General features: G+C 41.4%; 2 protein-coding genes across 4 annotated transcripts in view; one reads left to right on the forward strand and one right to left on the reverse strand.

Annotated features, from left to right (window-relative positions):
- LOC144587128 (uncharacterized) overlaps window positions 1–13006 on the forward strand; it is a 48240-nt gene that overhangs the window by 12192 nt on the left and 23042 nt on the right. For 2 of the 3 annotated variants that reach the window (XR_013542320.1, XR_013542321.1), the window contains exon 3: window positions 5459–5588. The exons of the other annotated variant lie outside the window; for it this stretch is intronic. The gene's annotated coding sequence lies outside the window, so the exon portion shown is untranslated. Of the gene's footprint in view, window positions 1–5458; window positions 5589–13006 lie in introns of those variants that run through there. 3 annotated transcript variants of the gene reach the window in all.
- Window positions 1–13006, reverse strand: part of C3 (complement C3) — a 69376-nt gene that overhangs the window by 818 nt on the left and 55552 nt on the right. The window contains exons 32-39 of the mRNA XM_072991547.2: window positions 12506–12560; window positions 10555–10642; window positions 9028–9117; window positions 6994–7099; window positions 6319–6408; window positions 4092–4178; window positions 3242–3325; window positions 1150–1285 (exon numbers count right to left, since the gene is read on the reverse strand). Of these exons, the coding sequence (XP_072847648.2) occupies window positions 1150–1285; window positions 3242–3325; window positions 4092–4178; window positions 6319–6408; window positions 6994–7099; window positions 9028–9117; window positions 10555–10642; window positions 12506–12560 (736 nt within the window). The remainder of the gene's footprint in view (window positions 1–1149; window positions 1286–3241; window positions 3326–4091; window positions 4179–6318; window positions 6409–6993; window positions 7100–9027; window positions 9118–10554; window positions 10643–12505; window positions 12561–13006) is intronic.

Here is a 13006-nt window from a genome sequence, read left to right on the forward strand (position 1 = left end):
GTCCTCTTGTGTACTGTTCCCATCCAGTTAGACAGAGGATGTGTGTGTATGAAAGAAATCCACTAATTTGCACGTCCAGACACCTGTTAGGAAGGTGAGTGAGGTGTGTTGTAATCCCTGCAATATCTCCCATCAGTGACTAAAGGTAAAAAGACATTCTCTACCCCCTCTTGCCTTCCTATTTGCCAAGGCTACCAATGAGTAAAGCAATATTCCCACTCTGTGGGGAGGGGAGAGTAGATAAGAGGCATCCGTCAGACCCTCTGCTGGCCAGACAGGCTTTTCCCTTGAGCTGCAGAGAAATGTACATTTTTACGGATTGTTCCCCATGCAGCTTCATTTTATTTGAAAGGTTCAGGGTTGGGGTGATTCCCAAAACAAGATTGTGGCTGAAGCAAACTTATTTGAAATACAAAGCCATACTTTGCATTCCTGTGCAGGTTTAATCAGAATTAAAACCCACTGATTTCAATAGGGTTGAATCCCAAGTAAAAATGTTTAAGAAACTGTTAAATAATATGGATTTAAATGTTGGCTCAGAATCATTTACAAAATCATAATATACCTTCAAATTCTTGCATCGTTTCCATGAATTGTGGATCATATCACTTTTTTTTTGCTTCCCAACTTTAGAGACTACAGTTATTAGCTGATAACACTCTAGGCATGCTAAGCTAAGCTATTCTCATCTTAATATGAAGAGACAAACCAAAGGGAAGAAAAAGCTATTCTGATGGGTCACAGCACACTTCTGATCCAAGCAGCACCAGAGACTATAAAACATTTCAAGTTTGTCACACGAGGCAACTGTGGGTTCAAGCCACCCTAAATAAAGTTGGAATGCGAAACGAGAAGGAGCCTTTCAATTAGGAGGCTAGAATCTAGGAACAGTCACTTTTGAAGAGCCTGGCTGAGAAGAATAAACTGGCTTTTAAATGGAGCTTTAATGCAGAATACCTCACTAGGCAGCCAGGAATCCTACAAGCAACTTAGTTTTATGTTTTTTGTTTTCTTGGCTGATGGTTGCGGTTTTCAGAGCTGGACTGCAACTCTTCATGCCATTTTGGCACTCGTTGTTAGGCCATCTAGGGAACCAACCAAGGAAAAACAATCTATCCACCCTATAAGTCAATGGAATGAAATACATACGTATCCTTTGTTGGCCACATATCAGTGCTGAGACCCCAGATCAGATAGTCCTTGTTCTCCTGCAGGTGGAGGGATTCTCTGCATTTCATCTGACTAATAAACTTGCGAGGACTGGCTGCTGGATTTGGGTCAGTTCCTAAAGGAATCAGACAAAACATTACAAAATGTTTGCATTCGGCCATATAATGGGCTGACCTGTTTAGTAGCTGATAAAAGAAAATATGGGGGGGGGAGAGAATCAGTGGGGGAAAAAACAGGAGAACCTTGTATAGGTGTGATTTTGCCTCAACTCTCCTAGGATGCATACAGATTTATTTACTTAGAATAATCAAGTTACTGTATGTCGACACTTGTTACATTGGCATGAAAAACATGAGCTTCAAAGGCAAGCCAGCTTGTACTTTTGGCACCTCCAAGGGCTTGTCTCTATGGTGTCTTTGGAGTGAGCTGGAGCGGGCTAAACAGGGGTGCTAGGAGGCCCAGTATGCCATTTGACGCAGTCCTCGCCTCCAAAATGATATAAGAACCTTGAGCAACTCTATTTGGTCCACCTCAGCCCACTCTCCCTTTGCCAATGGACGTTGAGATTCTCTGCATTAGTTTTAAGAAAAGAAAATAAAAGCCCAAAGGAAAATGTCTTCCTGGAAGTGGGAGAAGACAGGAGGGTGCAATGACGGGGTATTTTTGTTGGCTTTTCTCTTAAAGTTCCGGTTGTAAGCCTACCCATAGCCAAACTGAACAGATTTTTGACCAGTCTTTTATTTTATTTTAAATGTGTTGCAGTGTGTCTGTGCTGCTCTAATAGGCACAACTTTTCTTAAAAACTTGCTTAGCCCCTTCACAGAGCCAAGGAAGCATTTAATTTGCCAATATCCTGAAGTGGCTCTCTTCCAGTTCCCAGAGCAGTATTTCTTTCTTTGGTATTTTTTTTTTTAAAAGAAAATCTCAAATCATCATTCACTTATGAAGCAATAACAATTTCCAGATGCTTCATATCTGGCTGAAACTAAATCTAGTCAGTACAAAACATATGTCCATTTACAGCATAGTTTTACAAGTTGTAAATGAAAGCTGTGTTTCATAGCATCTTCCTATTGATGGGAGGCTCTTCAATCTAGAGAATGTTTCCATTAGTGGAAGAACATTTGAGCCCATTTCTTGTCACTCCCTGCCTCCTTCACCCCATGATACTCCAAACATACACCCAACTCTCTTGACCAGATTTAAAGGAAGCGACTGGAGAGAGAGAATAGTAAAACGTGAGTACCCCCACTGTCTGACAGAGGCCTTGATCCTACAGTGTAAAGACATTTCTGGCTGTATGAATGTGTATAACCTTTTGCAAACTCATGCAAGGAACAACCATGTGGTTTCCATGCCTTCCCCTACCTGCTGTTTCTCCTCCTCTCCACTGATGGCATACGTTTGTTGTCATCATTGCTCAGCTGGTATCCACCTTAACAGAAGTGCCAGCTGCCCAAAGTGATCAGCATATTGTTGAATCCAAGTCCCGCTTAAAGACACACTGGTCCCTTAGAGAGGCTGGTGCTTCTGCAAAGTAGGAGACCAGCTGGGCAGCAAAAACAACAGGCAACTGCTGGGCCAGGAGCAAGGGGGAGGCAACCTAGTGTAGCCACACAGTAATGCTGAATTGGATCTGGACTAGAACTTCGACTGCATCAAAAAACCTTCTGCCAACAGAATGACACACTGGATAAAACCCAAAGTTTATATCTGCTGGTGGTGTTTTGAAAGGCAACAAACTCATGCTCAATAAGATAAATGTGCATTGGGCTTCAATGATGACAAACAGCAATATCTCACATGATTTATGGAGGAGGAGCAAAGGGGAAAACGATAGTTAGTTCCCCAGGGATCTGTGCAGTTTTGGATTTTAGCTTCCAGAAACCCCATCTAGCACAGCCAGTGGTAAGCCATTTTAAGAGAGATAGCTCAAACACCCGGAGGATCAAAGTTTTCTCACTCCTTTTGTAGAATATAAAACTAAAAATCAGTGACCTAGAGACTAATGTATCCTTTCAAACTTCTGTGGTATCCAGGATGTAGTTTCCTTCAAAACCCGTATCCTTACCTGCTTTAATAACTTCCACGACTTCCATGAAGTAGTTGTCATAACCATTGTCCTCTTCGATTCGAATCAGCTTGGTTTTGTACACTTGAGAGCAAACACAGAGAAAAGTTAAAATGCTTGCGTGCTTTTCGTCATGAAGACCTCACCTCCTGAACCGAGGGGGAGAGTTGAACTGCTGGATAGCTCAGTGGTTTAGGCAGAGGTTGGGAGTTCGATTCCCCATTGTGCTGGCTTAATAGGGATGATCCATAGGATCCCTTCCAGCTCTACAGTTCTTCTTCTTATTATTAATTTTTACTGCTGCTGAAGTTTCTGTATGGGTTGCATAGTGTATTTTAGTACCGATAAATCCAGAGGATGCTCATTTATCCAAATCCATTTCTAAGAGCCACTGGGGTGTAGTGGATAGAGTGATGGGCAAGAACTCAGGAGACCTGGGTTCAAATCACTGCTCAGCCATATAAACTCATATGGGAGGAGTGACACTCATAAATCTACTTCATAAATATCTCACATACCCTGAAAACCTTATTAGAATCACTGTAAGATGGATGCAACCTGATGGCACGTAAACTCACAACTGTGGGACATATGAGCTGTAGTGGTACATCTGAAACCTGATAGGCACAACTAGCTGCAGTATCCTGGCCATAGAAAAGGGTACTATGGATATGCTTATAGTAGGAGATCACCAAGGGGAAACTGCAGGGAGACAGCCAGCCAAATTTGCTGGGAAGAAATTTGAAGCACTAACCCCCAAGGACTAGCTTTTGGTAAGTATGTTAACTATTATACATCAAATATTGTCACTGGCTCATTTACAGGATTTTGCAATCTAGATAGCCATTACCATAATCTACTCCTTGCTCGCAGGCTAATTTAACTCGTAGCTGCAGATCAATCTCTTCCTTCATTTTGTTAAGCAAGGAACAACTTTCTGTGAGAGAAGAACACACAAAAAGAAAGAAAAACAGGGAACATTAAACATTTAAGACATAATTCAAAGAGGGCCCCCCCCCCCCAAAGCATCATGGCATTCTCTTATCAATTCTAAATTTAGTTTTGTTTTAAAACTTTTGCTTTGCTTTTTGTTTTAAAAATAATTGCAATCGAGGATCAATCTTAATGTATAACGTAATGAAATTACTGAACTTCAGTTAACATTGCCAAACTTCTCTGGGACACATTTTGACAGGATGCATCCTCAGTCCCTTTAAACAGTAACTTTCCAATCTCTGACCCTCCTGAAAGGCTAGTTATTTTTCTCCTCTTTCCTACCCATTCCTTTCTGCTTTTGTTCTTATATCTTTCATGGCTATACCAGTCGATCCAAACTACATAGCAGTAAGTAAGTAAGTAAGTGAGTGAGTGAGTGAGTGAGTGAGTGAGTAAGTATCATCCTCCTGAATCCTGGTGATATTTGGTGCAGAGTTCCTCTCTTTCTCTCTCCTTACAGTTTCTGGACTCCCAACATAATCTCACTTGTTGTTCTTTTTCCCTTCCACAGTCACTTCTCCCAATTCATGGCTTAAGTCTTTCCAGGCAGCAGCCTATCTCCCCCCCCCCCACCGTATTCTTTTTTGACTTTTCAGATGAAAAAAACAGATTGGATGCACCATAGAGTGAGGCTCCCATTGCTCTCAGCATATTGAGTTTTCCAGAGTGCTTCTGGCTCCACATGCACCCTTGAAGGCCCTCTGGGGAAGCAAACGTGCCGAGCACAACACTATGTTTGCTCCCAACTTCATTGATAAGGAAAAACACAAAAAGTCATTGTGGGCTTGTATCAGCCAGTTTGGAAGGCTCTTAGGACTATGGAGATTCAAACCAGCAGCCTGGGGTCCTGCTTTAGTGCTACTTTGGAGAGAACCTAAAAAAAAGTTATTTCCAGATAATAATCTGTGCCTGCTGCCAGTATACCAGAGTAGTCCAGCCTTTTATAATTGCCTTTTTTATTTCAGAATTTTTAAATTAAAAAAAATAATTTCTGGGGAAGGATTAGAATGCTGATAGGGTTTTTAAGATTTAAAATTACTTTAGACCTCCTTTAAAGTTAGCATACAGGATAAAAGAAAAAATAGAGAACAAGGTAAAGCATACCAACTGATAACACATATTGGCCAAAATCCTGCTGCGTAGCTATGCCAGCACAATGGAAGTGACATTATCAGTAGTGACTGATTTCCAGTAATTAAAGTACTCCTTCTTCAATTTCAGATTGTGTGCAACTCGACGCCTTGCATGAAATTTGTGTATACTATGATATGAAATATATGAAAGCAGGAGCCCTTTAATTAGTGACCATTTGTCCAGTGATATCATTCCTCTTGCACCAATGGAGCTACACAACAGGATACCAGCCATGAGCCATATAGCACTTCAGATTACCCAGATTGCAGACATGGGCTGAGACCACAGTTTTACTAGCACACATGGGCAAGAAGTAGGAATTGTATTGGGTACTTTCTGGTCATTCTGCCTCTACATTATACTTGTTCTCACATTACTGGATGTGATGATGGAAAGAGTAATACTCTTATATACCCCTTTTCTGAGAGGAAATTGTAGTGTGACCTATTTGCATGGCTCTTTACTTACCAGAAGGACTTCAGAGCTCTCTGGAATGGAGAACCTACTATTTTTATCAAATGATACCGGGGGGGGGGGGGGAGTTTCAACAAAGAGCAAATTGAAATTAATAATTTTGTTGAGCCTTTCCCTGGCCCAGATAATAGGGGCCTTATGCGTTTTCAACATTCCAGACCACAGATCAGCCTCCCCCAACCTGGGCCCTTTCAACTACAAGTCCCATCAGCCCCAGCCAGAACAATCAATACTCAAGGATGAATTGAGCTGTAGTCCAGACAGGATGACATTGGTAACATCTCAGCTGAAGCCCAATAAACCAGAGATCTTGAACTCGGAGACCTCCATGGTTCCTTCCAAATGTACGGCAATTCTATGATTCTGTGATCTCACATTATATGGCAACACACACACACACTCACACCCCAGAAAGAAATATATATATCATGTATTTGGTTGAGCACAAGCAGCATCTCTTTGCCCCACCTTACCTTCTGCACACCGGCAAACATCACCATGGCATATCTTACTGAGCATGGCACTTCCTTTGGCTGGATGGTAGAATTTGGTGCACTGCTCATCTGAAGAGAGGAAAGAAAAGATTCATTTCTCATGAACGTTGACAACTCTGCACAGGCTGCAGGTTTCATATGTTGGTAGGAAATCTCAAAAGGAAAACCCGTGAAAGGGCACAAAGTAAGGCAGATGGACTATTTATCCCAGGAAAATATTAGAAACACATCCAGCTGACTTTGTGTAACCAAAGGGCCGCTAGCTAGCTGAACAAGGGTCTTTAACCAGACACTCAAAGGGAGAGTGGGTGTCCCATGATCAGTTGCCAGAGGATGGCCGGTTTCTCTGTTCTCTATGCTAGAGAGTTGGGGAAACCAGGGATCAAGTCCTTCTGCTCTAATTCCCTGCTCTTGGGTGAAAATTATACCTGGGTGGGTTAGAGCAAAACAGCCTAGAACCTGAAGGCTGTTTTGAAACTGGGTCAGAGTTGGCCCCTCATCCCTTCCCATATTTCCAAGAGATTCCCTCCTGAGCTCTGTACTTGTAACAGGAAACAAAAACTAGGGCTTGAAGGTTCAGTAAATTTCTGCAACATCCTAACTGACCTTTTCAGTATTTGAGCAGCATTGTAGAGATTTCATAAGAGTCTTTACCTAGATTATAATAGCTGTACACCTTGACTGATCCTGGCTGTACGAGACCAACTTCATAATACTTGAAAGCTTTAAACTGTATGCATTCATCTTCCATGTGGGAGACCTGCGAAGAATAGAGAAAAGAGAAGATAAGTCTTTGACCCCCCAGACCTCCAGTGGGGAAGAGTCTTTCCTTCCTCTGAGTGATCTTAAGGAAATCCTTCCATCGTTCAGTTCGGGGTGGATGTCCAGGCTTGGCAGGACAGGGCGGCTCAGTCAAGCTTCTAAATCCTCAATCACAACAAAATCAAAGCTCCTGTGACACCTTTGAAACTAAGAAATGTATCTCATTGTAATCTTTCATGAGCCACAATCCACTTCCTCAGACACAGAAGCTGACTGAAATCTACAAAAGCTGGGCCTGAAATGCATTTGCCAGTCTCAAAGATGCCACAAGAGTTTTATCTTGTTTTTATTGTTTCAGAAACACAATGACTTTCTCTCTGGAGAAGCTGTTCAAAGGAATCCAGTGTTCATGACGTTTAAGGGCATAACAGGAATGCCATAGTTTGTCCGTCAAGCCTCACTGACAACCTGTTACACTTACAGAGGCACACTGCAGTCATATGTTATATTTACCACATGCTTGAAAAATTCTACATTTGTCCATCCCCAATCAGGTCTCACTACTAAAGCAGGGGATAACATACACTATTGAAAAGCAATCACTGAATGGTAATGCAGTAATTTCCCCTTCTGAACTGAGACCAGGCTTTAATTTAATCTAGGTTGCTGATAGTCACACATCAAGCTGAGACCAAGTTGGTAAGGGCGAAGAGAAACTATGTGAAGGAGGAAATGGGGCATGATGAAGGTCTTTGTAATTCCCAGGCCACCTCCTCACTATTAAACTCTAGTATTGTTGTATATTTGACCCAACTCCGGGAGGCAGTGGAAGACAGGAGAGTCTGGCGTGCTCTGGTCCATGGGGTCACGAAGAGTCAGACACGACTTAACGACTAAACAATTGTTGTATATGCAAACTGGGTCTGAGAGGATTCTTATAATTTTTAGAGTTCAAAGGAAAGGAATGGTCCACCAGCCATGGCTTCTCTCTTCTGTGCTGTTCTATAATGGGAAAACCAGTGTGTAACTGTCATGAAGATCACAATCTCACACACGGACTGAGAAAAGTGTGTCCAATCCCAGGCTTTAAGCCAATTTTACAAAGAAAAGCATAGTGAAACATAATGCTATCAATTTATATAGGGCTTAAAGCAGAGACATAGATAAAATATGTCTTTGGGTGACTCAAGAAAAGAAAATGCTTTCTTAACAAATAAACATTTGTTGCACCTTCTTCAGTTCATAGATACACTTGCTTCAAATGCACACTAGGGACTCCCTGACTCTGAAACCAGGCCAACTACTTCCTGTTCATACTGCTCAACCTTCCTTGCATCCATGATACTGGTAGTGCCTCCTGGTGTTCACAGAACAGGGGGCTGAAACTAGTGTCAAAAAGAGTCAGAGCTTTCCGGGAGGATTTACATGACCATACGGTGGCAGCATTTGTTTGGTTTTTTTGTCACGATTTGCTCTGCTTTGCTCCAGTGCAGGATCTGCTCGTGTAGATCCTAGGTCCTGCTGTTCTGTGCTGATCTGTGCACTTTTGGGATGTGTGTTTTTGATTATGTTTTCCTGTGGGTGTTTTTCTGCTGATCAATACCCGCCCCCCCACACACCATGAGAAGGTAAAAGAAGGGAGGAGAGAGTGAATTAAGGTGGGGAAAGACTAAAAATTATAGAGAAAAAGGAAAGGCAATCTGTGCTGAGAGTGAGATATCAGGGAGCAATTCTGGATGTGTGCAGACAGCCGAAATTAAGATGTCCCAGTGCATCCCAATGCACCCAGCAAGAAAGCCTTCCCTGTGTGTGGATGCAAATGTTGGCTTGGTCTTTTCAAATATTCAATACAAAAAATACCAGAGGAATCCAGAATAGATGCAACTGTGTGAGCAAGCACAAGGGACCCCTCCAAAACCCTCTTACCTTGTCCAAGTAAATGATGAGGTTCCCTCTTTCAGTCATAACTTTGTCAACTTCAAACTTGGAGATGTATCTGTCGACTCCCTCAGAAAGCTGGAACGTTGAAAGGAAATGAGAAGTGGGGTTAGTTGTCTTTACATTTTTGTCTGCACTGCAGTCCAAAGCCCCTTGGGAGGCACCTGCTCAAGGCTGTGCCTCACAGGGACTTCAAAAGAGTCAGAAAAACATTTTATAACATCGGGTGCATTTGTCAGGGGAGTTGTACACGTGACCTGGCGTCAACAACATTCATACTAAGGTGTTACTACACAGTGAGGGAAATGTGAATTAACTCACATTCACTTGCTGTGAAGTCACACTAGAGAATTTGGACAGTTTCTGTGCAGAAACTGCCTGCACAGAAAAAAAGGAAAAAGCCTCATTTTTTGCTGTTTAAGAAATCAATTTCTGGTTACAGAGGTACAGGTGGAGCTGTTACAAAGAACTGCCTGGTAAACAGTAAAAAAGGCTTCCTACTTTTATTTCTTCACATAGTTATTTCATTAACTCATTTATAACCCAAAATGTGGTCACCTCCTAAGCTCTATATAGAAATTAAAATTAGGACTGGTAAGAAACCAGTCCAAAGGTTAGTCTAAATTAGAGATGGAGGTATTTGTACATGAATAGCCCTGCACAGGTGGACGTAATGAGGGTAGATCCCTGTGGGGCCAGACTGTCCACTCACAGGTCCGCCCGTTCTCCCTTCCAATCTCTCTGGAGCTTCTGGTAGGCTATCCACTCCTGACAAAACGAAGGAAGACGAATCTCCCTGACAGGCTGACGAGTGGAAAAGGAAGGAAGACGAATCTCCCTGACAGGCTGACAAGTGGATAGCTGACCGGGAACTCCAGAGCAATTGGAAAGGAGAGTGGAGCCGGCGGCGGATGCATGAGTGGATTACATCCAGCTCTGCAGGGGTATTCAGATTCGTATACGAATACCCCCATCTCTAGTCCAAATTAAAATCAGTTTTGGATGGTAAAACAAATTGTATAAATCCCAGTGATTCAGTAAGTGTATTATAAATGAGACTAGCAACTGTATTTAGGCCAATGATTCAACTTTAACCTGCAAATTTTAATCTGTAAGGCAAAAAATTGAAATGTAACCTATAATTAGAGCAAACTGCGTTTATTCCCTGTTCCTCATCTTCACTGACTCTTTTTTTCTCCCTGAAGGCCATTTTTCACTATAAGCTCCTTGAGGCATGGGCCTCTTTATTTTTGCCTGCAGAAGCAAGCTGCCATGTATAAGAGATAGTAAAAGATGCCAACAGTAAATAAATGGCTGAAAACAGCCATTCTTTTTGGCATCCAGCCCAGTAAGCATGAATGTCACAGAAGGAGAACGAGTGGTTTTCACAATTAATCCTTTATCCGTTTTGTATGAAAATCTAATTCTCAGGTCCAAAGCTTTTTCATTGATCACAGAGAAATTTCTAGCCCAAATTCTCAAGAAAGAATTTCAGCAGAATCCAGCATGACCTACCCTCTTAAGGTCATCCATATCAGGGGAAAAACCAGTAAGCATAGAAACATCAATGATTGTCATCGTGGCATCCACCTCACCAAGATACCTAAAATCAGGGACAAAGAGAAAACGTGGCAAAAGAAGCGGGTTAGAAATGGATTCTGCTTTAGTTTTCTCAATATGCTTCTCTGTGTTTTCAAAGTGCTTTAGCTTCAAAGGTGAAAAGTGAGATCTAGGATCCTATCAGCAAATGGTATCGTTAGGACATTTTATCCTAATCCCTAGAGCAATTCTGTATATATTTACAAGACATTTGTGGATCAAAGTGAAAAGATGCCGTTTGGGGACAGGTGTGTGTGTGTTTTTTTTCAGGTTGACAGCTTGCCCTGGCACTAAGGTATAGGGAGAGCCTGGCTGGTGAGCCAAGCTGAAGGGCCAACATATAGTTTTCTTTTCTGTGGGTGTGTAATGCAAAAAAGGATATCCAGCATCACATGGCAAAAAAAAAAAAAAAAAAGAACCTTGCGGCAGCTAAAAATCCCTCCTTCACTTTCACCCTTAATTAGTATGCATGTTGTAGATAAGCATCTTCTAGACCGAGGTGTGGGGGCAGGTAGTCCTATAGTTGTTATTGAACTGCTGTTCTTCTGGCCTCAGCCAGTATAGCTAATGATAAGGAGTGATGAGAACTGTAGTCAATTCTAGAGCAGGGAGGGAAACATGTGGACTTGAGACTTACATCTAGTTAGAATCGATCTAAAGGTTTCCTTCCTCACAAAAAAGAGCCACAAAACCCAGCAAATGAGAGAATGCCTCCCCCCCTAAAAGGATGAAGATGATTGTTTACCAACTTCCAAGGAAAGCTGTGCTCTTTGAATATTGTCCTTGGTTTCTGCCAATGTACTGTGAGAGTAGAATAAACTCAACTGACCAGCAATTCTGAACTGCACTACACTTGATCTTAGCCAAAAGGCAAATCAGAGTTAAAGTATCTCAAACTTATAAAAGCAGAGAAATCTTACGGAAATATTCAGTAGGTTCTTGCAAAGCAAGCATTAATGTTTCTTCTGGTTATAGCTCTGAATCTCTTCCATATTAACCCAGGTTTATCTCTTAAACCATCACAAAAACAGCAATAAGGTTCACATCATAAACGTCAACTAAAATCATAATATTAAATGTTATGGGGGACACAGAAGGAGCCTCCTTGAAACATGGAAAACTATTGTGAGTACACTAGGCAACAGTGTGCAGCTGGCAAATCCTTTACTTCCAGATGTGTTGCACTAGAACAGCATCAAAACCACCTTCATGGATGCTGACCTCTTGGACAATGACTGATGTCGAGGAAAGGCTTCTGCATACATGTGAAGCTCTGACCACTTCTGGTCAAGAATAGTCTGTCTTGACATTTTAATTGGGTTTTTATTTTGCCAATGTTTCATGTACATACATGGTTTTAATTGCATAACACTTTGAAACAAATGAATTAAAATATTAAATGTTATCAAAGGAATTATGAATTGCCATCTGAATGGAGAGTCAACAGTTAACTTGCAAAATGTTGACACCTGTCCTGGGTACAAACAAATCACCAGGACACTTTTTAAAAAGTTTTTTTTTATTACCGACACTCTTTTTGGCTAAGAATGGGAGTGTTTTGAGTCTACAGAAGAAGAGTTAGTGGCTTACTGCACTTCATTTTGTCTTTGCTACCTGGTTTTGTGAATGGCTCTCAGTTTCTCCAACTCATATTATCTCTATTCAGCTGAAATTCATGGTCATGTTGTGTTTTGTAATTGTGTTGCCCTTTGGATGTGTATTTATATACTACAGTTTGAGTACTTGTTTTTAACTTCTGTGCTTTAAAAATTCTTCATATTTAATACTGTGCTTTGAGCTGGTATTTAGGATATCTGATCTCAACCCATTTTCATATGAGCTTGTTGTAAAAGCTCAACATTCCTACCTGGTGCAGATTTTGATTCTGATGGCCCCTAAGCTCCCCTTGAGCTGCTTCTCACCTAGAAGTTACAACACAAGGAGAGAAAAAAAAAGTAATGATTTTGTACAACTTCCATGCATCTGCAATTATACTGGGTAAAAATGTGATCACTCAGTACAAAAGGACATGTGAATCAGCTTGCAATCCCCCTGCCCCCAGCAAAAGCCACTATTCTTCTCTCTCTCTCTCTCTCTCTCTCTCTCTCACACACACACACACACACACACACTCACTCACTCTACACCTATTTTTAAAAAAGTCTTTACGTAGGACCCATACCCTCCTTTTATTTATTTATTTATTTATTTATTTATTATTATTTCCCTGTATATGCCTTTCTTCTACGTGGGCCCCATGGAAATCTGGAGCAGGCCTGATGTCTACATCTCTTATCTAAGCAGCAAATAAGCAGATCTGAATCTAAAACTGGTTTTAAGCTTGGAAGAAGCTGCTAGGTACACATCA

This window comes from Pogona vitticeps, chromosome 2, assembly GCF_051106095.1.
Source record: "Pogona vitticeps strain Pit_001003342236 chromosome 2, PviZW2.1, whole genome shotgun sequence".
NCBI classification, from domain to species: Eukaryota; Metazoa; Chordata; class Lepidosauria; order Squamata; family Agamidae; genus Pogona; species Pogona vitticeps.